We start from the raw sequence: 25,882 nt of genomic DNA, 5'->3' as shown, positions 1-25,882 counted from the left end.
TTCCAACACTTTGAGTGTGTGGCCTTCTCAAAACATGGGGTAGTACCTGTCTTTTTTTCCTTACTTTTTTAGCTTCTGAGAGAGTGAGAATGTGACTTTTTCTCCCCTCTGCTTAAATGGCCTCAGAGAGATTTTGATGAAAAGCTGTGAGTGTTTGTATAAAAGGGTCTTTGCTTCCATACACTTTTGGTGATTGAATGACTTGCCTGTCAGATGTCACGTGTGAAACGGTCACTGGTGTTTCCAGCCCTTCGGTAGAAAGCTTTCAAAATCATCAGTTTTGCAACTTCATGAGCTTACACGGAGCATCAGCAAGGTTTGCACTGCAGGTTCACGTGCTCAGTTCCGATTAAATGCCCTGATGTGTTTGTTATGCATTTCAGGGAACACATAAAAATATATGCTTTAGTTGAGACCGATTGAACACACAGGCCAGGTCTAATTTCTTTAAGTTGTAACAACCCTCCCTTGATTGGCGGCTGTCTGTAATATCGTATGTATGTTTGGATTGGATGTACTTTTATTTGTCGAGCAGTGGAGAAATTTACATTTCACAGCAGCAAAGTTATGAAAGGAGGGGGAAAGGAAAGAAGTAGAAAAATAAAATACAGGAGCTGCGAGAAAGGCAGCCACTCTCGCAGCGCCATCTTGAAGTCAGAAGTACAAAAAAAATGAAATAACATAATATGACAACACAAAGACATTCATTCTTCAGCACTTGCAGTACTGACTGTGACATGAAGAAGTTCTAGATGAGAGGATCAAATCGTCCTTTTCAGGAGTGGATCAGGGACGTCATGGTTGAATGTGCGCGTGTCTACTACAAGCTAAATGTTGGAAGCAAATATGCAGCTGTTTAACTCATTCACTGCCAAACGTGCAAAAATGTGTCCAGGGTTTTTGTCATTTTTCACTTGAATTCCACGACTCACAGAATATTGAGTTTTAGGACTACATAAGCATCCAGTACAGTGTTAGGAACCTGATAATGATGATAATAAGAATAATAAATACATTTCATTTCTCAGCGCCTTTCAAAACTCACAAGGACACTACAGTCACAGGATATTTTTTCTGCGGGTGAGCAGCGGCAGCCACACGCGCCAGCGGTCACGCAACCCAGAAAATGTATCTTATTTCTGACAGCTTGTTTGAAGCACTAATTTACAATTTTCCCTCTAAATATCTTTCCATGTTTTCTTGTTTCTAGATATTTTCAGGAACATTAAGTGCTAATTTTCATCATATTATTTTCATTTTTAGCAAATCTAAGAACAACTAACCTTTTCGAGATCAATTTGCTTTTTGTGCCTCTATTCTTACTCGTTTTAAGACCTGCATAGGTTTTCGGAAGCGAGATAAATTTGTGTTTTAAGAAACCTTAAACTATCTTCTTTCATTAGAAAAAAAAGTTATATGAGCTTGAAATGAGGGTGGGTGTCCAAACTACAATGCAATACATACATATTGGTTGATATAGCGCTTTAATAACACCTAAAGTTGGAACAAATCCCTTGTGGAAAATAACATTGCCAGAAGCCATGGCTAGTGCTTTATCGGCACTCAAGCATGAAAAAAACAAAACCTGAACAAATTCGGGAATGGCGCTCTTTGTCATATTTTCAATTCCACAATAAATTCGGGAATGGCAGTGAATGACTAAATTTAACCCACCTCGTGTAGCATATTGTTTATGCTTTTGTTATCTGTGACAATGATCTCAAAATAGGCAATTTCATTTGGAAACCCTCCATTTATATCACCGTAACATCCTAATTCTGCCACTCGACAGCAAAAACAAACATTGGAATTGTCACTTGAACTATGCAGTGCAAATCCTGCGTTGAGAGCCTAACAACCTCAATATAACTGAAGTTAATTTTTGACATGTTTATTCGAATATTTGTGACAAGAGTGGGGAGTAAGGACCAGCCTTGTGCCTTATTCTCTGCTGTCATGAGTGTCTTTGTTCTTCCTCTTCTTTTTCAAAGCCTTCTGCTCTTTTTCCACTTCTTCGCTTTTCCTCTGTATGTGCAGTGACTGAAATAAAGGGAAATCAAACAAGAAATTCAGTCAGTTTGAGAAATTTTGGGGTATGTCATGTTGTTAAAAATATTTTCATTGAAAAAAAAATCACCAATGCAGTACTGCGACGGGCCAAAAGTTTCACATCCTCTGCTGTCACAGTGCATCTTTTTGCATGTCTGTAATCAGAGTTGAGCAGGTATTGAGGGTAACCAACAAAACCCCAGCTCACCAATTTGATGATGAAAACAGAAATGCTTACTTTGCAAATGCTTCCAGGTCTTTCGCGAATATATCTGTAAGAGAACCAACAAAAAAGCCTTTTGACTCAATGTCGATTTACATATACAAGATAATGTGCTTTGGCTACACGTGCAAGTTATTGCGATCCAGTTAAGATCTTCAATCTGCAAACTATGCCTACAGTATTAGACAACGATTACATGATTATAATTTTTAACTGATGATTTTAAAAGGCAACTCAAAATGTAAAAGCATCCACATCATAATTTACCCATTGGAAAAAATGTCAGTTTTTGCACTTTTTTTTAACTATACACTGGACACTGATCCTGATTTTTCATTATTTTTATTCATATTACATTTTGGTAGCAGAACCATACCTTCTCATTTTACAAATCAAGAGATGTCAGTGTTTCCTTTAACAAAGGATGTGATTACGATAAAGTACTGTACTTTATTGAGATTGTTTATAACAAACAAAACTGCAATTATGTATGATCACGCGACACTTATTTTTAAATGTAGAAAAAACAAGATATTAAATATTACCATGGATAGAAGATTTAAAGACTGGATAATGAATAACATACATCATTTCATCGTCTTAGAACTGGCATTTTCATACTGTCACAATATCAACGAGAAAACAACAATTTGTTTTCCAGGTGTTTTTATGTTGATGCTAAGTATGGAAAAAAAAGTTTAATCAAAGTAACTAATATATTGGTAGAAGGATGCTGAGCCTTGAACTGCCAGGCAGGAGACCGAGAGGAAGACCTAAGAGGAGGTTTATGGATGTTGTTAAAGATGACATGAAGGTAGCTGGTGTGAGAGATGAGGATGCACAAAACCGGGTTAGATGGAGGACACCGATTCGCTGCGGCGACCCCAGAAGGGAAAAGCCAAAAGGAAAAGAACTAATTTGTTCACTCTCGTTTAAAATAAACGTTCAAATGTGACTTGAACGACTTTGGAGCGTGTGTTCAGAAACTAAAACCCAGCATAGTATACCAAATCTCAATGGGGAAACTTTCTTTAAAAAAATCCCCTTAGTATATTTTTAGCAGTATGGTTGTCGTAAAAGTGACTATCCACTTTGGGATGTTACTAATATCAGGAATTAGTCTGCACCCACCACATTGTCTGAAGGCAGTCTCAGTGATGGCTGCGACCACTTGTTTGCTAAACTCCCTGCGGTGCTCCTCGCCCACTTTCTGACATATTTGACCAACGGTGAAATGCAAGGCCGCCTTCAGTCGCTGGAATGGACCACGCATTAGTAATATTTACTTAATCGGCGTTAACAGTACCCATCTAGTTTGTTTCCCTACCTGACGTGTTTCGTCCTCACTTTCTGACATTGTTGTGTTACGTCGACTTAAATGACGAGAAGATGTAGCTTAATTTGCCACCGACGACATTAAGTCAAAACAGTCACAAAACTAAATAAGAGGCCATGTTTCTTGTGTACTTTTTAGGATGACAGGACCGTAACTGAAAGGAACTTGGCGGCAGAAATTCAAGAGAAACCAATCAACGACACAGAAAAGGATTTTGCTTTTAATATTTTCAACAGTACCACCATGTGGTAGGAGTTTGTACTACACAATAACAACTCTAGACAGGACGAAAACGGACGAACTGTTGGAATTGCCCCAATTATTATATTCTGTTTCCACATTGAAGTTACATGTTTACAAGATTTAAAATTGTGAAATTTTGCTTTAAAAATCACTAGACGCAATTTTACATGTATATGTGGATTTCAAGGGTAAAATAACTCATAGTGTCCTTTTATAAACTTGCTTGCAGACTTGATCCTCACAGGTAAGTTCCGGAAAAAAGATTTAAACCACATCAAGTGCTGTAAAAAGTCGACAATTTGCAATAATATTCGGATGATATATATATATATATATATATTTAATTTGTGTTAAAGGTTGACAGAATGTTTGTATTATTTTGAAATCATACCAAATGAAGCTCATTTCCCTGAATCCAGTGAGTCCATCCCCTGTTCCTTTTCTCCCCTTGCTGAACACACACAAGCTTGTCATTTTCCCAGTTGACCACACTCTAAAAAAAAGAGACCACACACACATTCTAATGGATGTAATGTTAATCCTTATGTTACATGAACTACGGATGAAATACTATGACATTTGTGAAATTTGTCAAAATCGTCAACACTGCATACTGTAGTGTACCTTGCAGGTGCGGTTATCCATTCCCTTGGTAACTTCTTTGTATTCCTCCCCGACCTGAAACGCAATTTCATAGTTCCTGAAGGACGTGAGAGTCTTGATGATGAATCGATTGCCGTCTTGATCGATTACTTTCTGAGGCTTCAGCAAGGCCGCCACTTTGCGGGTCGCAAAATCGATTCCTGCGGGAAAACCGGAAGAGGTGGTTGGAATGATATGAGCAAATCGTATTTGCTTGTTCAACTAGGTATGCCTGGCTAAGGACCAAACAGAGCATGCGCTGTTTTGAGTCGGTCGGACGAGAGTCTACGAGAGACACACCTGTTAATTGCCTTCTCCCTCCGACCAAGACGGCAAAACCTCAACTTTATCTAGACTTTTTTTATCATTTACCGAACCCGCTTACACAAAACAACAAATCCATGTGATATGGCGTGGCATAAATGGGCAAATATATCACTTCTTATGGTGATCGAATAGCTGTCCTTTGCTTTTGTCATCAGAAAATGTCCAGTGGTGATAATGAACTGCTCCTCCAAAAATTAAGAGGCAAAATAAGATCAAGGAAAAAAGGTGTACTGGCTGAGACTTCGGGAGTACTCCAAAACCATGTTGATGGGATGGCAAGACATAACAATGTTTCTGCAGAAAAGACTCAAAGGAAGATTTATGGCAACGATTACCATCAAGTGAGGACAAGCAAAAGTGGAGGAACAAGGTATGCCATCCTGGAAAAAAACAGCAACTGTCGCTCAAATTTTGGAGCTGGGAAAAAGGGCTATTTTTCCCAGATGGAAGCTAAACCAAAGGACCTGTTGAAGACTTTACTTTTGAGGTCTGTGATTTCAAAAGAAACCACATTGCTTTAGATGAAACAATTGGCAGACTCTATGAAAAAAACAAATTGAAACTGTTAAGATTTTACATTGGCACAAAAGAAAATACTCCAACATCTCATTTGGATGAATGCAGTGAAGCTCATTCATCTGTCACCAACATGGTGGGAGAAAGTGCGCAATTGATTGATTGACTCTCTTATGTCTACACACACATGCACACACATCAGTTTAGGAGCATTTCATTATTTGTACTTTGAGATGTAAAACATCTGTCATGGTCAACCTTGCGTAGGGCAGTCTACAGTTGTATTTTCCTTTTGTGTCTACAATTGATTTCATGGTTATTATTCATTCATTCAATTTTCCATATCACTTATTCTCCTAATGGTTTCGGATATGGTGCCACTTTCAGTTTGACCTAAAGGTTTGAAGTTGATATGTCATGTAATGTTGCAAATATTTGCACTGTTCAAACAAAAGCAATTCTTTTTGTACTTGATATTGTATTCCATTTATATGTTTGTGATTGCTGTTCATACCAATTTGTCAATGTTAATAAAATTTGTTCCAAATAATTCATGTTTTTTTTAAACACAAGACACCACCTGCTGACGAAATTGAAGAGTGACAATTATGTTATCATTTACAGGCAAGTGATTGTGTACTGGGGTGCAGGAATACTATTCAGATCCACATTGGTTAAGTATTTGTGGTTAAAATCAGCAACCAAGACAGTATATTTATTGACACCCAGAATGATTTGACAAATGAACATTTCATATTGATCAAATATGCTTTCCTTATACAGTAACAAAAACAGCAGACAAAAAAATGATTTAAATTGTGATTGCTATATATTATTCGTCCTCAAATGTATCCCAATAATCCATTTAAAGTGAAGTGATAAAAGAAATTATGAACAAAGGGTTGAAGAAATGGCAATGGTCGTCGGATTCAGCCTTCATTAAATGTTACTTCGAACCAGTTGAGGAGCCATAAAATGGTTTCACCCAAACACACACCAAAAAATATATGGTTATTGCTTTGAGTAATTCATGTTTAAATTTTAATGTAATATAATTCCAGTATGACTGGTATACGGAAACAAAAATGCTTTCACCAAAGGTTAATGTCTCTGACCCCTGAAAACATCATGCTTCTAATTTAGAATTGCAGTAAGGGCCTCTCTGAGGTGCAAGTACAAGTTCACAGCCTGATACGGCTCTTTTGGTGGCATCAGACCAGACTGGGCCATTAAGGAAGCACACAATACAAATACATCCGGATCACAAGGCATAGTTAAACGGAAGACACACTGGCTTTTGCATAGTTGAACTTGTTCATTGTCAACTGTGGAGAGGAAGTCCCTTGTGCCATAAAGTTCAGGTAAAGAATACATCACGTTGGGCCGACCACTGGGGACATTTATGTTCTTTGAGGGCCTGATGAGATGGCTGTTCCAAACACGGGCAGTATCATCCAACTCATCCTGTTGAGAATAATATCAGAATCAGAATCATCTTTTTTTGCCAAGTATGTAGTACACACAAGGAAATTGTCTCCTGTAGCTGCACTAGTCTCATCAAAAAATGGAGGCACTATACAGTTCTATTGGGGTTACTTTTTAGAGAGTTAATTGCTTGAGGGAAGAAGTTGTTTAAATGCCTGCTGGATTTGGTGTGATATACAGACAGATTTAGGAAGAGTTGCACAGTCATAGCAGCTCTTATGAGCAAGAAATTATAGAATTAGACTGCTTTTCTCTCCCTGCTCCCTCCTTTCTACCTTAAACTCGTCACTCATGTTTACTACTCTGCCCATCCCCACTTTTCCTTCATCTTTTCCTTGATCATTTCACCTTCACCCTATGTCCCCACACACACAGACCACTATCTTCTTTCCACTATCCGATTATTTACCTTCTTTTGTGTCCCATCAACACCCTCTCAAATACAAAAATACATATTTCATAAATGGAGCTACAGAATATATGAACTCACCTGAATAAGTCCGATGCAACAAAATTGCAGGATGCTTTTGTCCAGAAATCCACCATCAAAGAAGCCATTGTCTCTGAGGTCTTTGAAGAGTGATAACCAGAATTCCATGCATTGGCTGCGAAGAAACCCCCACCAATATTCAATTCTTTGATTGGCGGTGCTGGCTCCATCCAAGTAACTGTCAAGGGTGCTGCCTGGCGGTATGGGCACCAGGAAACGCTGGAAGCCTTTAACATGACCATTTTCAGTCCCCAAATCAGCTCGAACGATTCGAGGACAACCTCCCAAACGGTGCACAACTTCAATGTAGTAACCTCCAATTAACTTCGGGTCACTACTTGTTGTGTAGGCATTGAGCCACATTATTTTCCTTGAAAAGCCATCAATAGCCCCATTGATGCAAATTCCAAACGGTTTCAGTTTGTCATGAATCCATATGCCAAATAAAATTCGGCCCTTTCGAGAAGTAGTTTCGTCGTCTCAGACGTCTTGCTTGCCTTAAAGACACTCCTCTCGGATCCAACTCTTTCAGGACCAGACGAACATCCTCTTTCCTGACAAGAAGCCCATGTTCTCTGCACTTACTGTACATCCACCTGTAAAGTTTTCACTTGCAATCGAACAAAAAATACGATATGATAAAAGTTTATAGAACAACTATCTCATTGCTAGTTTTGTGAGACTCTCAATGTGATTTTGCATTGTGTGTGAGCATTACGCTAGTAGGAAAAATGGGGGCTTGGAGAAATACTACACATAGGTCGTTCAACTTGTGTGTTGTTCACTTTTTAGGATATCCTCCATCATCAAATGGTGAGTAGTTTTATTGTACCAATCACCATTTTAGATTTGAGTTAGGTAATGGTGGGTTGAGTGAACTGCTGGCACGTCTGGCTGCCGCTGCTCACCCGGAGAAAAACCTGTCATGTGACTGTCAAGTGTCTTTGAGAGTTTTCAAAGGCGCTTATGAATGAAATGTATAATCATAATCATAATAATACGACTATTCTACTTGCACTATGTACAGTTTGTTATGAAACAATTTTGCACAGTTACAATATACACCTCAGTCTTCTGACATTTTTTTATTATGCTTAGAATATCTTGTTTTTTTTTTATCCTTTCACCCTCCATCCCCTTTCAAATTGCTGCGGTGGACTGCAAATTCCCTCATTGTGGGACAATTAAAGGCTTTCTTTAATAATAATAACAATAACAAAACTTTTTGACCCCCCCCCCAAAAAAATATATATATATATATATATATATATATATATATATATATATATATATATATATATATATATATATATATATATATATAAAAGTCATCAAAAAGAACACAGAGTAATACTATTACCCAACTTTTAACTCAATAGTTACTGCAATCACACGCTCAGATTTATTTGGGCAAATAGTGGTAATTGTTAGTGAAATATAAATCATTATGTATTGTATTGTTAATTGGAAGAACAATAGCACCATAACAGAATACACATCAGTTGTAAAAGCTTACCCAGAGCGATCATGTATCCCTCAAAGTTGACATTGCTGACCATATCCCATGTGCCGGTGTAGCTGACTGCCATCCCAGACTGTTCTTGTGGCCCCACAATCAAGTGAATTGTTATAACAGCCTTGGGGTGTATATGTAATGTTTCATTGTGTGTCAATATAGGCCATAGGTGATTGCACTGGAGGGGTGGAACGGGACCTTTTACACATATTTTTCAAGGCAGCTCTTCCTGTCGTGGGGATTGTCCTTGCGGGGGATAAAAAAATGTGCTTTAGAGTGTACTGGTATGGGTGGCTAAGGGTCAGCTGGGAGCGAACCGAGAGGCCTTGTCTGTTAAAATAAAATCTGCCAATTAGAACTTGAGCTGCAGGAACCATCTTTGTGCAGTTTAGTGCAACATGATCCTTGGCATATGGCGAGACAGGCTTCAGCGGATGGAATTTGGAGTGGAATTATAAGAGTTTCATGTTTTATGCCCAGTCGTCAACCTCCGCTTCCGTGTTCCACCTACGCATGATTAACTCATTCACTGCCATTACCAAATTTATTCGGGAATTGAAAATATGATGTAGAGCGCAATTTACGAATTTCTTCTGGGTTTGTTTTTTTTTCTTGTCGGGTGTGCCGATAAAGCGCTGACCAGACCTCTGGCAATGTTTTTCCCTTCCACAAGGGGGCAACATTTCTTTTCTTCCGTGTTAGTGCTTTCTAACAGCCTCAGCTATTACAGTAAAGTCTCGTTATATCGATATCGGTTATATTGATAAAGCTGCTTATTACGCTACTATTTTCATTTCCTGTGCACATTTCTAGTCTTTTCATGTATAATTAGTTCCGTTTAGGACGATTCATGGTTATTACGATAATCTGTTTACTACGATGCTCTTTTTCATCTCCCGCCGGCCATTTTGCTATGTTTATATCGATACAAAAGATGCTTAAGGTGAATCGATATTTGCTTAGGGGTTTCTATACAGTACCACCATTATCGAAATCTGTATCGGTCGCGCCGTTGGTCATGTGACTGGTCACGTGGTAGAATATGGCGTCTGCTACAGTGCGCAAGGCACGGGAGCTGGTCACGTAAGTTTTGAACTGTCATACGCGAGCACAATAAAAAAGGCGTAGCAGAGTTTATATACAGTACTGTTGTTCAACACCAATTTACACCATGGGGAAACGTAAGAATTGTGATCTCGGAACGAAGTACAAGGCAACAGTGGCTGTCGAGGAGAATCCAACAAGGAGCAAATCCTCCATCGCGAAAGAGTTTGACGTGCCGCAGAATACTTCATCAACGTAAGTAATGTAAACGTTGCAGTTTTCGTTTTCCGTACATGTATTTAACTGTGTTGTATTCAGATATCTATCGCTTGCAACAATCACTGTTTTTCATATGTTTGTACATGCTGGCGTTCGTGGTTTCACGTGTATAGAACAACGTGAGGATTTTGCATTGGTTGCATTTTTGAAAGGAAATAGTCATTAAAAAAGTGTAAAGACGTTTTTATTTGATGCATACGTTTATGTTTCACTTCACTCCTATACAAAAAGCATGCTAGTTACGCAATCCATGAACCCAATGATAAAATTACATGCCATATCAAAGATAACCCATTTACGTATCGCCACCCCCCCTTTTTAATGCAGTCCGGCGCAGGACGGATATATCGAAAGTACGGTTATATCGACATTTTTCTGACTCCCGAGAATATCGATATAACGAGACTTTACTGTAATATAAATCAATATGTATTTTATTTTGTATAGCCACCCCAATTTTAAGATCAGATAATTCCAGACTCATATAACTTAGGAATTAACCCTTTAGACCAGAACCATCAAAGACTAGCCCAAAAAAATCTGATTTTGGGGATCTGAGATGTTAATTAACTCTTATATAAAAATCCGCCAAACAAATTGCTCTATCGTGTTGTTTATTATTTATTTTTTGTATAAAATTTGACACATAATAGAGAACTCTACCAAATTGCATGTTGCTAAATGATACCAGTGTCGGAAGGATCGTCTTACAGGGTGCAACACAATCCCCCAACTCCACTCCAAGTGTTCACGTTTTAGGCAACTGTTGTGAAGCTCGCGTCTGATGCAATGTTTCTCTACTTGCTAATCTTGATAGCGTACCGCAGTAGCAGATGGATACCCAGGAATCAGAGGCTAAAATTGTACGTATGCTTTTGCGTTTCCCCCGCAAGAAAAAAAAATCTTTCATCTGTGTTTTTGAACGTGTGTGTTTTATTTATTTATTTTTTTTCCGACAGCCAAATTGTCAATGTGATGTTCACGGCCCTCGTGGTGGTCCCTCAGATGTACGTCATCGCAAGGTAGCCCGACAACTGAAAGACTTTGCCAATGATTTAATATTCAACTAATGTCAATTTGATGTAAAAGGCCCACATCGGCAAGATATTGCAAGCAGCCCTTATTGAATAACCTGGCTGCTTCCATCGGCCTGTCCCTGGTGGCCTCAGGTAAACCACATTGAATTCGCTAAAGTCCAACGAAAAGCATTGATATATGTCACGGTATCAACAGGCATTGTTCAGGTCCAGGAGAACACACTCATTGTGTTATGAAGCTAGAACACAGTAAGAATAGAAGCTACATTGTATTTTTAGGCCAGCGGAGAAGGCTGGAAGTTCGGACTCACGTCTCTTTGTAATTGGAATGGCTTTGTCGTGAACTTCCCAACTAACACATTTTCATAAAATGATTAAAAGCTGGGGAAAAAATCTCTCCTCAGTCATTTTGATCAAAGCACAGAATGCTATTTGGGATTTGTACGTATTTTACAAAGATTCCACCGCGTATAGCTATATTTTACATTTTAAGACTCGAGCTGAATATTCCGGAAGTCTTGTTTTTGAGTTGGTGACGATACCTACCGTGACGTGACGGTAGGTATTGTCACTGACCGAGAAGGCAACACACAATGCATTTTGGGTACTTTGTTTGGTCTGAAAACTTCGTGTTGATCCATGTTGATGGCGAAATTAGAGGGAAAACACATAAATAATATGATGGTGAATCGTTGTGTGTTGCACCAAGACTACTATTTGATACTTGCTGACACAAATTCCCGGCAGATAAATCAGGCCATTTCCAACGGAGCTTGGGCGCCATCTTGTGCATTTTCTGTGACGCGACATTTCAGTCCAGATGCCTCAAAATGACACGGAATGACTTCTTTAATTGACAAACATTTGTGCTTTCCTCTTCAGAACTATTTGAATCATATTGGATTGGATTGGATTTGCCTTTATTAGTCTCGCAGTGGATAAATGTACATTTCACATTCATAACTGGATGAGTAACAGGAAAGCATCTTCTCCGAATCTGTAGCCATTGTTTTGATTCTAGAGCAAGGCAAGACGTCCTGGTGTGACCTTCTGAAACTCAGCATTTCCGGGGTCATTTTGAAGTAGTTTTGGGACACTTTAACTCATTTTTATTGGTGTTTTTCATTTGACTAAAAATATCAGCCTGCATGTTTTGGGTATTTTAGATGCTATAAAACGTTTTCTGATGTCAGTTAGGAAACAAAAAAATATGATGTCAGTTGTCCTTTAAATCTTCATGAGTGGCTAACCACTGCATCCTTGGTTTAAGCTAGCAGACAAGAACAACATCCATGTAGACAGTACAACACTCTGCTGCTTTTTGCGGATTTCACAAGTACACAAGGACATAAGAATGGACAGAAACGCAAATTTTAGTTTTCTTCAGAAATATATTTGTTCAGACCGGGTTTAAAAATAACATAAAAAAAAAAATATATATATATATATAATAAAAAAATAATTTAAAGATACTCTGCGATCTTGATATTGAGACACTGCTTATGTTTCACCTTTTAATAATAATAATAATAATTATACATTTCATTTATAAGCGTCTTTCGAAACTCTCCAGGTCACTTTACAGTCACAGGGTAAGTTTTTCTGTGGGTGAGCCAGCGTTCACTCAACCCGGAATAACTCAAATAGAAAGAAAGCTAGCTATCTAGCTAATAGCTAGCTAGCTTTTGATCTATTTGCGCTAATAGCTAGCTAACTAATAGATAGATAGGTAGGTAGGTAGATAGATAGGTAGGTAGGTAGGTAGTTAATAGATAGATAGGTAGGTAGCTAATAGAAAGATAGGTAAGTAGCTAATAGATAGATAGGTAGCTAGCTAGGTAGCCAATAGATAGCTAGCTAGACAGCTAGCTCAATCGATAATACGCTTTTCTTGTCACATTAATGTGTCATTAGCTATTTTGCTAACGGTCCAGTACGCCTGACAGCTAAAACGCCTTTATTTTCTATCAAACGTTTCCTTATTTGTGAGGAAAGTAGGATACGTAAAAGTACAGTGAGACCTCTACTTACGAACTTAATTGGTTCCCAGACAGAGTGTGTAAGGCGAAAAGTGGGTATCTCCAAAAAAAAATTCCCATAGGAAACCATTAAAATGGGAATAATCCGTTCCCAGGGTTCCATAAAATATACTTTTCAACTAAATAAGCCTTAAAACTACACACAACATACCTTATTCTATGGATAATAAATGTGCTATTGTATTGCAATGAAAGAAAAACACTGCATTGTATCATAAAGTCACTTTATTTACATTTGTGATGGTTATTTATGGCTTGATGGAATGGCGTTGGAGGTCGAAGGTCAAAGGGAATTGCATGAGGACTGTAATTAAAGAAATAAACTGTGCTGGAAAATAAAGTTTTATTCACCCTTTTGATGGTCGTTGATGGCTTATGGAAGGAGAGTCACCTTCCATAAGGACTGTTGGTGCTGGTCGGTCGTGCGCTTCCGCCGAAGATCACTCCGCCAGCCGTGGTGGGTGTGTATTATGAAAATAGTGCTTATTATAAGGTTTAATTTTCATAAATTTGACGTTTGTAAGACGTAAAGTTTGTAAGTTAAGGTGTTTGTAAGTTGAGGTCTCACTGTACTCTGAACTCTCTCTCTCTCTTTGCAGGTTTTTCTGTGGTCTTTACGCTCATAGACCAGGTCCCTCAGGGCATGTGGGCGGCCTGTCACATGTTCGGACTCCTGTCGTTTGGTCAAGGACTGTGTTGCGCCATCTTGACATTCACCGCGACTGCATGCGTAAGAAACTTAACTCCAATTTCATCTGTAGAGCATTCATCCATTTATATTCTCTGCTGCTTTCCCTCATTTTGGCTCGTGGGTAAACTGGAGTCAATCCTTGTTGAATTTGACCCAAAAAAAAGACAGGGTTTGTTGACAGTCAATCGCAGGGTAGAAACAGACCAACAACTAGTAACTAACTATGCTAACATTTCACTTTTTACCTCTGCAGGCCATAACTACACCTGAGCTGTACCACATGTCTCTTTTCATCACTGTGGCATCCATTTTGAGCACAGGTAAAAAAATAAGTAAAATAAAAAACACCTTATGCCATTTACATTTGTGCACAAATCTATCATGGGGTCTAAATGAAGCAGTTTTGCTTTCTTCACAAAATCAGTTAAGGCCCAACTCTCAAAGATTATCTGGAGCGATTATTCTTTGATGTGGGGTGTGTGAAGTTCTTTTCTTTTCCTCGGAAAAGACTGGAAACCAAAAATTCTCCTAAGGCGAATGAATGCTTCTGTGTGGTCAACATCGATTTCGACCGAGACGCAGACTTGTCACTGTGACGTCAAATTGACCAATAGCCCAATACCCTACGCAAAGATGACCAGATGCGAGTTTAGCTCATTTCTTCTGTTATGATCCAAATCAGGACTTTGTGGATTTGCATGTTTCTAAAAGATTATCAATCCTGTTCGGGAAGGAGGGGGGGACATTTTTTTTGTCATGGGCTAGATTGAAGTAATCATTTTCTTTGGAGCGCCTTTTGACTGTGAAAGCATGTAAAGAAGTCAAAAATAATGGTTGATTCATTTTTTATTGTTTTGGTACTATAATGAGAGGTTTGGTCACAAAAATTCCTCTTCTATTTATTACATATGAAATGTTGACATTTTGGTCAAGATTTCATGGTAGGAGTTGACATTTGGATTGGATTGGATTGGATTGGATTTGCCTTTATTAGTCTCGCAGTGGAGAAATTTACATTTCACAGCAGCATTTGCGTTCGTTTGCTTTCATGGGCCACGTAGCATAATGTCTTGGGTCACATCTGGCCCCCAAATCTCAAAATTGACAGCCATGTGTTCAGGGGTGTGTGACTTTTTTTTGTATGGAAATTTGTTAGGGCAGAGTCAATGTTAACCCTCTGTGAGCAGTAAAAACACACACATTATTATTATTATTATTATTATTATTATTTGTTGTTGTAGTAGTACTAGTTGCAGTAGTATTGCTATTATTATTAGCAGTATTATTATTATTATTATTATTATTATTATTATTATTATTAGTAGTAGTAGTATGATTATAATTATGGTTATTATTATTATTTGTAGTAGTAGTGTTATTATGATTTTTTAGTGATAGTCGTAGTAGTTTATTATTATTATTCGTAGTAGTCGTCGTATTATTATTATTGTAATTACAATAACAATAATAAGAATTGTTATTATTATTATTATTAGTAGTAGTAGGAGTAGTATTGTTATTATTAGTAGTAGTAGGAGGAGATGAGTTAATTAATATTATTATTATTATTATTAGTAGTAGTAGTAGTAGTAGTAGTAATATTATTATTGTTATGATGATTATGACGATTTTGATGATTATGGTTATTATTATTAGTAGTAGTAGTAATAGTAGTAGTTTATTATTATTATTAGTAGTGTATAATAATAATAATAATAATAATAATAATAATTATTATTATTATTATTATTATTATTATTACTACTACTATTATTATTATCTTTTTTTTTTTTTGGCCTTGTCATGCGTGGGGTCGCTCACATTTCAAAAATTGCCTTCAGACATTAAACGCGGGTGCATTTATGCCACTTAAGCTTTTATGTTCTTTTATAACACCCACTTGTTTTTTAGGGGCACTGGCAGTCAAAGGCGGGCTGTGGCTAACAAAAAGGCAACAAGAATGAGCAAATAAAAGCAGCCCAGCTGTCTGCCATCGACATCGGATAGTGCTCCTATTAACCATTCATGCTGTTTCCATGCCGCCGGCGAGCCGGTAACTGAAAGCCATGGGAATGAAAGAAGAGAAAGTGAGTTAATCCGGTTCATGTTTTAATGCTTAGCTTCATACAAAGCAGGTGTTTCCTTTTGCCAATCCTTGACGTTCGGTTCCTGTTGTAACCTGTTGAAAATGGAACACATATAATCCAAATTGATTTTGAGGTCATATAGGTTCAGCAGATCAAAAAGCAAATCAGCACCAAAAAGCAAAAATGTGCCTCTGGAAATTTCCATGTGAGAAAAAAAAACAGGTCAGAGGAAGTCATACAATGTATCACTGCACATGGAATGGGTCGCAACTTTACAGTTCGGGGAAATCCAGCAAAAGGATCACAGCAAGGCTCAGGAAGGACATTCCTTTGACATATTATGAAAAGGAACTACAGACAGGGGTTTAAAACAATAAAAACACACGCAAACCCACACACACACACACACACACACACACACACACACACACACACACACACACACACACACACACACACACACACACACACACACACACACACACACACACACACATACACACACACGATCATCATTCGTTTTTCACCTCCACATGATATGAAACATTTCTATTAATTGGAATTCTTTTTCTGTCTTTTCCTGAGATCATACATTATACAGTGATACCTCAGCTTACGAACACTTTAGCTCCCGAACTTTTCGCCTTACGAACATTAAATTCGCGAGAGTATAATCTTTGCAGACGAACTAGTTTTCGGCGGACGAACTAAATCATAGCGCCACAGTGGCTGGCAGACTTTTTTTCGGCAAATGAACACCAAACCACACGGTCGAACAGCGCCACGGTGGCTGGCGGACTAGTTTTCGTCACCACCTTAAGTGCAGATGTGGTTTGTTATCGAGTGGAGTACTTTTGCTATTATGAGACAGAAAAAGACCCCACCACAGGCTAGTGTTAAGCCGATGAAGACAGAAAAGAAAATTACGGTCGAGCAGAAGAAGGAGATCATCGAAAAACACGAACGAGGTGTGCGTTTGTGTGACTTAGCTGTCCCAGTACGATTACGCTAAATCAACCATTGCTACCATCCATTGACAACTACCATCACAAAGGTTAATAAAACGACTTTATTATACAGTACAGTTTATTTCTTTAATGACAATCCAATAGCACATTTATTATACATAAAAATGTATATTTTGGGTAGTTTTAAGGCTTATTTAGTAGAAAATTATGTTTTATGGGGACCTGGGAACGGATTATTTTCATTTTTAATTGTTTCTTATGGGAAATAAATGTGCGGCAGATGAACTTTTCGCCTTACACACACTTTAACCAATTAAGTTCGTGACCTGAGGTATCGCTGTACAGTGGATACAATAAATAATGAAATCAAGGCACCAGACATTTAGAAATTGTGTATAAACCAGTGGTGAACCGTCAAGGCCTGCAAAGCATTCTCTGCTGGCCTAAAAACATCTGAATCATGGACTGATGTTAATTATATTTTATCCATGAATTCTTTCATGGATAAAAATGTCTTTCAGCTTCCTTTCATTACTTTTCCCATGTTATATGCGTCACAGCGGGGGGAATGAGAAAAATAATACACACAATCAAATGTTTTTGGATTACACTTAAGCCACTTCCATATGTGGATAAAAATTACTTTAGGTATCTGTGCATATGGTGGTTTTATGTGATATGATATGTGTCACTTGCAAGGTAAATGGCAACTCACGGTTTAAAAAAAAGGAAAGGATTACAGTCATTCATTTGGAATTAGGCACTGAGGACAATGTCGAAAGCAATTATTTTAAAGGGCATGAATGCTCCGTTTGAGTTATATTTCAAGGAAATATCTCTCTAAATTGAGATGGATAACTTGGTCAATGCATCTTTGCCGAGGCTTTGGCATCATCTTACGGGATCGTGGAGCATGATGGAAAAAGCATTAAAAATTCAAAGAGCTGAAGATAGATTCTTCTGAAAAAGATGAATTTATGAATATGTAACGACAACTAGGCAGGGGTTTATTATTAACTACTATCCATCCATCCATCCATTTTCCAGACCGCTTTATCGTCATTAGGGTCACGTGGGGTGCTGGAGCCTATCCCAGCCATCTTTGGGCACCAGGTGGGGGACGCCCTGAATTGGTTGCCAGCCAATCGCAGTGTAAACTACTAATATTAGCAAATGTTCAGGAGACATGTCCACTGTGACCAGATTCTTGATATTTACTGATATTGGTCCCTCAAAGGTAGCAGAGGTGAAGATGTTGAGGTTTCTTTGGGAGTGACCAGGTTGGATAGGATCAGGAATGTGTATATCAGAGGGACAACTCATATTAGAGGCTTTGGAGACAAAGTCAGAGAGGCCAGACTGAGATGGTTTGGACATGTCCAGAGGATAGAGAGTGGCTATATCGGGAGAAGGATGCTGAGCCTTGAACTGCTTGGCAGGAGACAGAAAGGAAGACCAAAGAGGAGGTTTATGGATGTAGTCAAAGAGGACATGAAGGTAGCTGGTGTGAGAGACGAGGATGCACAAAACCGGGTTAGATAGAGGACACTGATTCGCTGTGGTGACACCTGAAGGGAAAAGCTGAAAGGAAAAGAAGAAGACTGGTATTGCTCCATCACTTTGAAAGGTTCACAGTACCTGAAATGTAGGTAGTCATAAGGAACTTGACATGTCGAGTTTATTGTGGTCCTTAACCTAAAAGTGCGTCATAGTCCATGTACCAGGAGAGCGCGCCATCAGTGGGTTTCACCCCAGTGACGGGCCATTTGTTTGGCTCATCCTTGACACGGCTTAGCTGGGTGACAAGTTCGTGCTTTCCCTTGCCCATCACAAGCAGCGCCACCCTGTGGGCTTGGTTGATAACGTTGAGCGTAAAGCTCATGCGGCGTTGCGGTTTGATGGGACTCTCGGTGAGGACCACCAGGCCATTGTCACTATGGGTCGCTTTGATGCCAGGGAAGAGGGAGGCCGTGTGTCCGTCATGGCCGACGCCCAGGAGTATGAAGTGGAACCTGGAGCCATTGACTACTCTGCTGATGTCTTCCTGATACAGCAGCGCCGCGGCGTCATCTTCCCCGCACAGACGCTGCTTAAACTGCACCGGCATCGGGTGAATGTTGTAGTAGGGGATACGCACATGCTGTAAAATGTGCTGATGGATGTTGTGGAAGTTGGACTCTGGATCAGTCAATGCCACACAGCGTTCATCCACCATCCAAATGTGGGTGTCGCTCCAGGGGAAGGAGAAATGGTGCAGGGCCAGTCTGTGAAAGAGTGCAATGGGTGTAGATCCGCCAGAGAGGGCCAGGTGGAAAACGCCGCCTTGAAGCACGGCCGCCTCCGCCGCCTTCTGGATGTCGGCGGCCAGATGCTCCACCAGTTCCTCGGCCCAGGCAGATACCATTTGAGCTCCACGGTACTTCCCTTGCATGACTAGGAAACTCCTTGCAGACGAACCTCCTAACTGTTCGGGCCCGAAAAGTACCACGTCACTTTTGTAAGCAATCTCCTTCCCTTTTAAACGGATATCCAGGAGGTCGCCGTTGTTGACCCCTCCGGGGTAAACACGAGGAAACAAGCCGGCTAAACTCTCAAGCAACGGGGTCCATATGTCCCAAGATGCAAGGAGATTCTCTGTACTGATAAAACTATTTTTGTGTCCAGCAAAAATGTGAGAAATTAATTCTGCATAAGCTTCCCGCTGCACCGTTGGAGTTTGGACATAGTAGTCTGACAGAGGTGACCCGAGGACGTTCACGTTTGTGTGATTTGTCACTTCCTTCCACTCGCCCTCCGTCCAAGATGGTTTAAAAAGATTCTTGGAGACCAGAATGGCTGGGTATCGAAGGCTACCGTGTCCAAAGTAGAAGATAATCTCTTTGGGCTTGCAATGGAAGCCTCGCTGAAGACAGAACATGTCGTTCTTGAAAAGAATTCGTGCGTATCCCACTCGTTCCTCCAACATCTTCCCAGAGATCAGAAGGATGGGCACCCCGTCATACTGGGCCAAGTCCAAGTGCGCCACTACAGCTGGAACACAAAAAGGGAGAATGTCAGCCTATTGAAACCCAACAAAAAGCCACTTCTGTATGTTTCATCCAAACGTCTGCCTTTCAGACCTGCAAATGTTGGCGTGATGCTGATATGGTCTTTGGTCTTGTTGAGCTCCTGTTGAACTTCAGTTTGGTATGCTTGGTACTGACCGACCACTGCCTGATTCTTGCCCAGGGGCAACAAAGAACTGAATAGCCTCAGCTTGTTTTGAAGAAGTTCCTTGCTGTCGGTGAGATTGGTAGGAAGCGGCATGGTTAAAAGAGCCATGACCTCCGTCAAATGGTTCTGGATTACATCTCGGATTACGCCATACTGGTCGTAGAAGGGAATGCGACCTAGGAGGAAACAATGACAAGGACACATGTAGAATAAAGTGGAGCATCGAAGGCGTGTGAAGTTTTATGTTCTCCCCTGATGAAGGTCACAGGATGTTGTTAATATTTAACAAGCGTGGGCTTGTGGAGCCCTTTGAGACTCTTTTGGACCAGTCAAGGATGGATGAAGAGGTGTAAATTGAAGGTCCATTCAGGCAAACAAACATCAGTGTGGAAGAGCGAATACCAGGAGAAAAGCCACATCAGCACTGGGAGACCATGCAAACTACAGCGATTTGGATCTTCAAACCTTGAACTCTTGACCATGATTCAGAGGGTCTCACCACTACTGCAACGCTGATTTGGATTACCTTGTACATCCAGAGTTTCCTTCAGTACAATCTCTATTCTCTCAATGTGGTGCTTGTTCCAGATGGGACCCAGGAACTTCTTGTTTTCTACTCTGAATGGAAGGATGTTTGAGATCACCTGATGTACAACAAAAGCAGGAAACGCAATCGATCAAACGCAGAAGATCAGGAAATGACATTCACACGGTTGTCCTCACCTGCTTTCCCAAGTAATGGTCAATTCTGTACATTTCTTCTTCGCGCAAGGCCTTCCCGAGTTGAGCTGCAAGTATCTGAGCGCTCCTCAGGTTGTGTCCGAAAGGTTTCTCCAGAACCACTCGGAGCCAAGCCTCCCCGCCAACTGGCCTGCAGTTGGTGTTGATATTATCCGCGATATTGGCGTATGCAAATGCCGGCACAGAGAGGTAGAATAGTCGTCCGGCCTCGGTTAGCCCTTCCTCCCGAGCTTGCTGCTCAATTTCCTGGGCCAAATCCTGGTAATCATCAAGGCTCTTGAGTTGTCGATAGTGTGCGAGTCGCAAGAACTGCTCCTTGAGCAAGGCGCAACGTTCATCAGAGACATCCTTCGGGCACGACACCGTCTTTAAGATACCAAAGAATATCGGCATGGCTTTATTGGCGGCTGACGTTCCGCCAGCGTAGAAGGAGAAAGTGTTCCTGCTGACTTGATTCGAGTACAGTTGAAAGAAGCCCTGCCAGAGGTACTTCTTTGCCAAGTCTCCTGTGCCCCCAACTACCACCACGGAAATGTGGCCGCGACTTTGTTTCTCTTCGCCATGTCCTCTGCTGGCACACAAAGCGAGCAGAAGCAGAAGCGTAGTCGCATACATGCTGTGATGTTAAAGTGTCCACACCCTGAATAGAACAGACACAGATACATGCTCATTAAAAACCTCCCATAAGTTGTTCAGTTCTTGATTAGGTATTTTGCTCAAATTACTAGATGGTTTGAGTTAAAAAAAAGAAGATATTCTGTAAATCAGACATGCTTGGTTACAAAACAAATAGTAATTACCTGTTTACAGTGGTTCTTAATCTTGTTGGAGGCACCGAACCCCACCAGTTTTATATGCTCATTCATCAAACCCTTCTTTCAATTACTGTGACAACCAACTGCAGACTAGACTTAGGGTGGACCTCTGCGGCGGAGGTTCCACTAAACCCCTGAGACCGACTCACTGAACCACTAGGGTTCGATCGAAGCCAGTTTAAGAACCAGTCCCTGTTTAGAAACCCACAAAATTATCTGGAACAATGGCAATAGGAATGAAAACCAATGGACTGCTGCTTAAAAATAACCCAACTATGTAATGCGAACCTGGGCAAATCATCAAGCAGTTTTCATGAGGTCTGCTGGTGGCCCAAAGTTTGACATCATCAAACAGGAATACAATAATTGATGAAAAAGTGGTTTGGATTTAGAGATGTTGATAGTGACAACATGATGTGTCTTTGTTGTCATGCGTCCCTCACAGATCTGAAGTTTGGGGTCTGAAGCCTTTCCTATGTGGAGTCTTTATCGCCACATCTTCTCTGATTATCTGGCTTCCTCCCGCATACCAGAAACATGCATTTTAAGGTCATTGACAACTCAATTGTCCACAAGTTTCAATGATAATACCCCACCGCCCCACCCCAATACATCGGGTCTTGGCTTCGGAAGTTTCCCGGTCTTAGACTGGCTCCCGCATGCAAAGTGTATTGAGATAACGGGTGATGTGATTTGCCGATATATATATATATATATATATATATATATATATATATATATATATATATATATATATATATATATATATATATATATATATATATATATATATATAAGATTAAGATTAACTTCACAGCACATCGTACGTACAAAGTTATTTACCTAAAGCATGTTCACTACTACAGGGTGACCCAAAAAGATGCGTACCCATGAAAATTTCGCTTGTGGCTTTGATTAAAAAGCTATATATTTCTAACTACAACCACACATTATTCCGTTTATGGAAGACCATTCACCAGAGTTTCAGCTGTTTCTGTCAATTTGTAGTCTTGGCACTCCCAAGATCTGTTCCAAATGTCCACCATTTCGTTGCAAGCAAATCTGTATTCGTCTGACAAAGTTGTCAATCACTTTTACACACTCCTCTTTCGGGAGAAAACATTGCTGCAGTGAGGGACTCAGTGGGACGCATCTTTTTGGGTCACCCTCCCGAAAGAGGAGTGATTGACAACTGTGTCAGACAAGTACAGGTTTGCAAGCAACGAAATGGTGGACATTTGGAACACATCTTGAGAATGCCATATATTGACTACAAATTGACAGAAATAGCTGAAATTCTGGTGAATGGTCTTCCATAAACTGAATAATGTGTGGTTGTAATTTGACATAAATAGCTTTTTAATCAAAGCCACAATTGAAATTCTCATGGGTATACATCTTTTTGGGTCACCCTGTACATTAAAAAGGATCTAAAAACAAGAAGAGGGGTACATTAACACTTGTCCAGTATCGACTAGACACTCAAAGCATTTGATGTCAGTCATCAATGTAAATCTAAAATCAACAATGACATTAAGAAATGAAATAAAACCTACCCAAAATTCTGACGCGGCGGTAAAAACAAGACTGAAATGCTCCGCTGCAATTTGTGAAAGTCAAATCGAGCGCAGTGATCTGGGGACACCAGCCAGTGAGATTTGTACTGGTGGGAACTTCGTACTTTGCTCAGGGGCACTGAGCTTCCCGCGGTACAATAGTAGCGCTGTCCATACTTGGTTAAAAAAAAAAAGTTCAACGTCCCTGTTGATTCCCGAGAAGTCAACTATTGGGCAAAATGGGGAGATACAACGTCACAGTAAAAACATTAAACATTGCTACATATGAGGGTTGGAGTCTAACCATTAAGTTAAGAGCATTTGTGGTTCATCACATTCGGACCAAGCTCAAATTAAAGCTGAATGGGCCCTTAACTCATTCACTGCCATTCACAAATATATTTAGTAATTGAAAATGTGACATAGAGCCCCTTTCCTGAATTTGTTCGGGTTTTGTGTTTTCATGGCCTATGGCAATATTTTTTCTTTTCTTTTTCTGTTAGCTTCAGCTGTTCTCAAAGTGCTATATAAAGCAATATGTACAGTATGTATTGCATTGCATTTAGGACAGCCGTCCTCATTTCAAGCTCATATAACTCCATACCCATATCTTCTTCTTTTCCTTTTGGCTTTTCCCCTCAGGGGTCGCCACAGCGAATCAATGTCATCCATCTATCCCGGTTTTGTGCATCCTCTTCTCTCACACCAGCTACCTTCATGTCCTCTCTGACCACATGCATAAACCTCTTCTTCGGTTTTCCTCTCGGTCTCCTGCCTGGCAGTTCAAGGCTCAGCATCCTTCTCCCGATATAGTCACTGTCTCTCCTCTGGACATGTCCATACCATCTCAGTCTGGCCTCTCTGACTTTCTCTCCAAAGGCTCTAATATGAGTTGTCCCTCTAATGTACTCATTCCTGATCCTATCCAACCTGGATACTCCCAAAGAAAACCTCAACATCTTCAGCTCTGCTACCTCCAGCTCTGCTTCCTGTCTTTTCTTCAGTGGCACTGTCTCCAGTCCAAACATCATGGCTGGTCTCACCACTGTTTTATACACTTTTCCTTTCATCCTAGCTGAAACCCTTCTATCTACCGCACATCACACGTGACATTTTTCTCTAGCCGCTCCAGCCTGCCTGGACACGCTTCTTCACCTCTTTTCCACACTCTCCATTGCTCTGGACCCAGATACTTCAAATCCTCCACCTTCTTTATCTCTTCTCCCTGTAGCATCACTCTTGTACTTGGATCCCTCTCATTCACACACATATATTCCGTCTTGCTGCGACTGATCTTCATTCCTTTCCTTTCCAGGGCATATCTCCACATCTCTAGTTTCTCCGCCACCTGTTCCCTGTTCTCGCTACAGATCACAATGTCATCTGCAAACATCATGGTCCAAGGAGATTCTTGTCTAACATCGTCTGTCAACCTGTCCATCACCATAGCAAACAAGAAGGGGCTCAGAGCTGATCCCCGGTGGATAACTCCATACCCATATATATTAGGAAATACAATGTTTTTGCAGTTGAAAGAAGATAGTCTAAGGTTTCTAACGTTGTATTGAATGTTTATGTAGTCTTAAAACTCAATATTCTGTGGGTCATGGAATTCATGTGACAATGACAAAAACCCTGGCACAGGAGTAGACACATTTTTGCACATCTGGCAGTGAATGAGTTAATCACTTTTTTTCCACAGTGGATCCTCAAAATCACGCTCAAAAGTTAATGAGAGTATGACATTAACCTTGCATGCTGTACCTAAAAAAAGTGTTTGCCAATTTAGCATCACCCATTTGTCAAGGACATCTTCCAAACTGGGGCTCATTTGCACAAATTCCATGGTCGGAGTTTGTGCCTTTGAGCCTTGGAAGTCATCTAAAATGACCGACTCCCTGTTCAATTTTAGGTATGGTTCTTTCAGATTTTTGATGCGCTACATTATGGTAAATTATATGTAGAACAGTGAAACAGATTCCACCAGTTTAGGCCTTTCAAACACTGTGTTCCTTGTACTAATTGATTCTGATAATTTTTGCAAAAATTAATTAATTTTTCACACATTAATCAGCAGATGACCATACTTTCATCAAAGCACACTGCGCTCATTCAGGACCTCACAAGATCTTCTCAGGAACCATGTGATGCCAACCTCTCCAATGCGGCATTATCTAGCACTGGTATTTGAACCCAGATTTTACCAATAAATTGGGGCAAAATACTGGCAAACACCCCACCCCAGTTATATATATATATATATTTTTTTTTTAACAATTAAGTTTTTACAATACCATAATAACAATCACTATCTGGTGTGACCACTGGCCTCCGACAGTGCAATACGCCTTCTTGGCATAGTTTTCAAGTTGCATTGTCATGCTGCAACATGGCAATGTGGCAGTGCTTGGTGGATGAATGGCACAACATTGGGCATCTTGCTCTCGTCACAGTATTTCTGGGCATATCAATAAAACACACAAAATATGTGCCTGCCCATATCATAAGCCCACTGCCACCATGAGCCACTCGATCCGCAATGTCGATTTTAGCAAACCAATCACTCACTGCCATCTGCGATCTTG

General features: G+C 40.0%; 4 protein-coding genes across 9 annotated transcripts in view; 1 reads left to right on the top strand and 3 right to left on the bottom strand.

The window, feature by feature from the left end:
• Positions 1-503: 503 nt before the first annotated feature.
• cenps (centromere protein S) lies at positions 504-3,740 on the bottom strand. The gene is made up of 5 exons (XM_089010104.1): positions 3,600-3,740; positions 3,404-3,527; positions 2,288-2,321; positions 2,138-2,204; positions 504-2,040 (listed from the first exon to the last, which is right to left on the bottom strand). The coding sequence occupies exons 1-5, from the start codon at positions 3,627-3,629 to the stop codon at positions 1,942-1,944; spliced, it is 354 nt and encodes a 117-aa protein (XP_088866230.1). The 5' UTR covers positions 3,630-3,740; the 3' UTR covers positions 504-1,941.
• Positions 3,741-3,815: 75 nt separating this feature from the next.
• rbp7b (retinol binding protein 7b, cellular) lies at positions 3,816-8,955 on the bottom strand. 2 transcript variants are annotated; one of them, XM_089010102.1, is made up of 5 exons: positions 8,828-8,955; positions 4,605-4,654; positions 4,476-4,529; positions 4,244-4,344; positions 3,816-4,104 (listed from the first exon to the last, which is right to left on the bottom strand). In XM_089010102.1, the coding sequence occupies exons 1-5, from the start codon at positions 8,898-8,900 to the stop codon at positions 4,050-4,052; spliced, it is 333 nt and encodes a 110-aa protein (XP_088866228.1). In that variant the 5' UTR covers positions 8,901-8,955; the 3' UTR covers positions 3,816-4,049. The 2 variants fall into 2 exon arrangements, with proteins under 2 accessions (XP_088866228.1, XP_088866227.1); XM_089010101.1 differs by having other exon boundaries at positions 4,476-4,654; positions 8,828-8,939.
• LOC148890523 (uncharacterized) lies at positions 7,920-16,492 on the top strand. 3 transcript variants are annotated; one of them, XM_089010099.1, is made up of 7 exons: positions 7,920-8,124; positions 10,968-11,013; positions 11,110-11,172; positions 11,240-11,319; positions 13,826-13,956; positions 14,171-14,237; positions 15,829-16,492. In XM_089010099.1, exons 1-7 carry the CDS (start codon positions 8,043-8,045, stop codon positions 15,879-15,881), a joined length of 522 nt encoding a protein of 173 aa, XP_088866225.1. In that variant the 5' UTR covers positions 7,920-8,042; the 3' UTR covers positions 15,882-16,492. The 3 variants fall into 3 exon arrangements, with proteins under 3 accessions (XP_088866225.1, XP_088866224.1, XP_088866226.1); XM_089010100.1 differs by lacking the exon at positions 7,920-8,124 and having other exon boundaries at positions 10,880-11,013; XM_089010098.1 differs by lacking the exon at positions 15,829-16,492 and having other exon boundaries at positions 13,826-14,237.
• h6pd (hexose-6-phosphate dehydrogenase (glucose 1-dehydrogenase)) overlaps positions 15,971-25,882 on the bottom strand; it is an 11,266-nt gene continuing 1,354 nt past the window's right edge. The window contains exons 1-6 of one of the 3 annotated variants that reach the window (XR_016116611.1): positions 23,298-23,450; positions 20,909-21,566; positions 20,712-20,829; positions 20,092-20,361; positions 18,611-20,002; positions 15,971-16,096 (exon numbers count right to left, since the gene is read on the bottom strand). Coding sequence is in view for 2 of the 3 variants with exons in the window: in XM_089010094.1 (XP_088866220.1) it covers positions 18,663-20,002; positions 20,092-20,361; positions 20,712-20,829; positions 20,909-21,541 (2,361 nt within the window). In the remaining variant the exon portion in view is untranslated. Of the gene's footprint in view, positions 16,097-16,612; positions 20,003-20,091; positions 20,362-20,711; positions 20,830-20,908; positions 21,567-23,297; positions 23,451-25,882 lie in introns of those variants that run through there. The other 2 variants (XM_089010094.1, XM_089010095.1) reach the window with 2 other exon arrangements.

This window comes from Hippocampus bargibanti, linkage group LG12, assembly GCF_051943395.1.
Source record: "Hippocampus bargibanti isolate YZ-2025 linkage group LG12, ASM5194339v1, whole genome shotgun sequence".
In the NCBI taxonomy this organism is placed as follows: domain Eukaryota; kingdom Metazoa; phylum Chordata; class Actinopteri; order Syngnathiformes; family Syngnathidae; genus Hippocampus; species Hippocampus bargibanti.
The sequence above is the reverse complement of the archived record's forward strand: the minus strand, read 5'-3'. Positions and strand labels throughout refer to the sequence as shown.

What these genes read in the sequence shown, in the direction of transcription:
- cenps (XM_089010104.1), bottom strand. Translation starts at nt 3,629, where the DNA reads ATGTCAGAAAGTGAGGACGAAACACGTCAG. An exon ending in GTGAGGACGAAACACGTCAG is followed by an intron (nt 3,528 to 3,599) that starts GTAGGGAAACAA and finishes GGTCCATTCCAG; the next exon opens with CGACTGAAGGCGGCCTTGCA. An exon ending in CCCGTCGCAGTACTGCATTG is followed by an intron (nt 2,041 to 2,137) that starts GTGATTTTTTTT and finishes CCTTTATTTCAG; the next exon opens with TCACTGCACATACAGAGGAA.
- LOC148890523 (XM_089010098.1), top strand. Translation starts at nt 8,043, where the DNA reads ATGGGGGCTTGGAGAAATACTACACATAGGTCGTTCAACTTGTGTGTT. An exon ending in CAGATGTACGTCATCGCAAG is followed by an intron (nt 11,173 to 11,239) that starts GTAGCCCGACAA and finishes TTGATGTAAAAG; the next exon opens with GCCCACATCGGCAAGATATT. An exon ending in CCTGTCCCTGGTGGCCTCAG is followed by an intron (nt 11,320 to 13,825) that starts GTAAACCACATT and finishes CTCTCTTTGCAG; the next exon opens with GTTTTTCTGTGGTCTTTACG.
- rbp7b (XM_089010101.1), bottom strand. Translation starts at nt 8,900, where the DNA reads ATGGCAGTCAGCTACACCGGCACATGGGATATGGTCAGCAATGTCAAC. An exon ending in GGGATACATGATCGCTCTGG is followed by an intron (nt 4,655 to 8,827) that starts GTAAGCTTTTAC and finishes GTTTTCCCGCAG; the next exon opens with GAATCGATTTTGCGACCCGC. An exon ending in CAGGGAAATGAGCTTCATTT is followed by an intron (nt 4,105 to 4,243) that starts GGTATGATTTCA and finishes AATCTTTTTTCC; the next exon opens with GGAACTTACCTGTGAGGATC.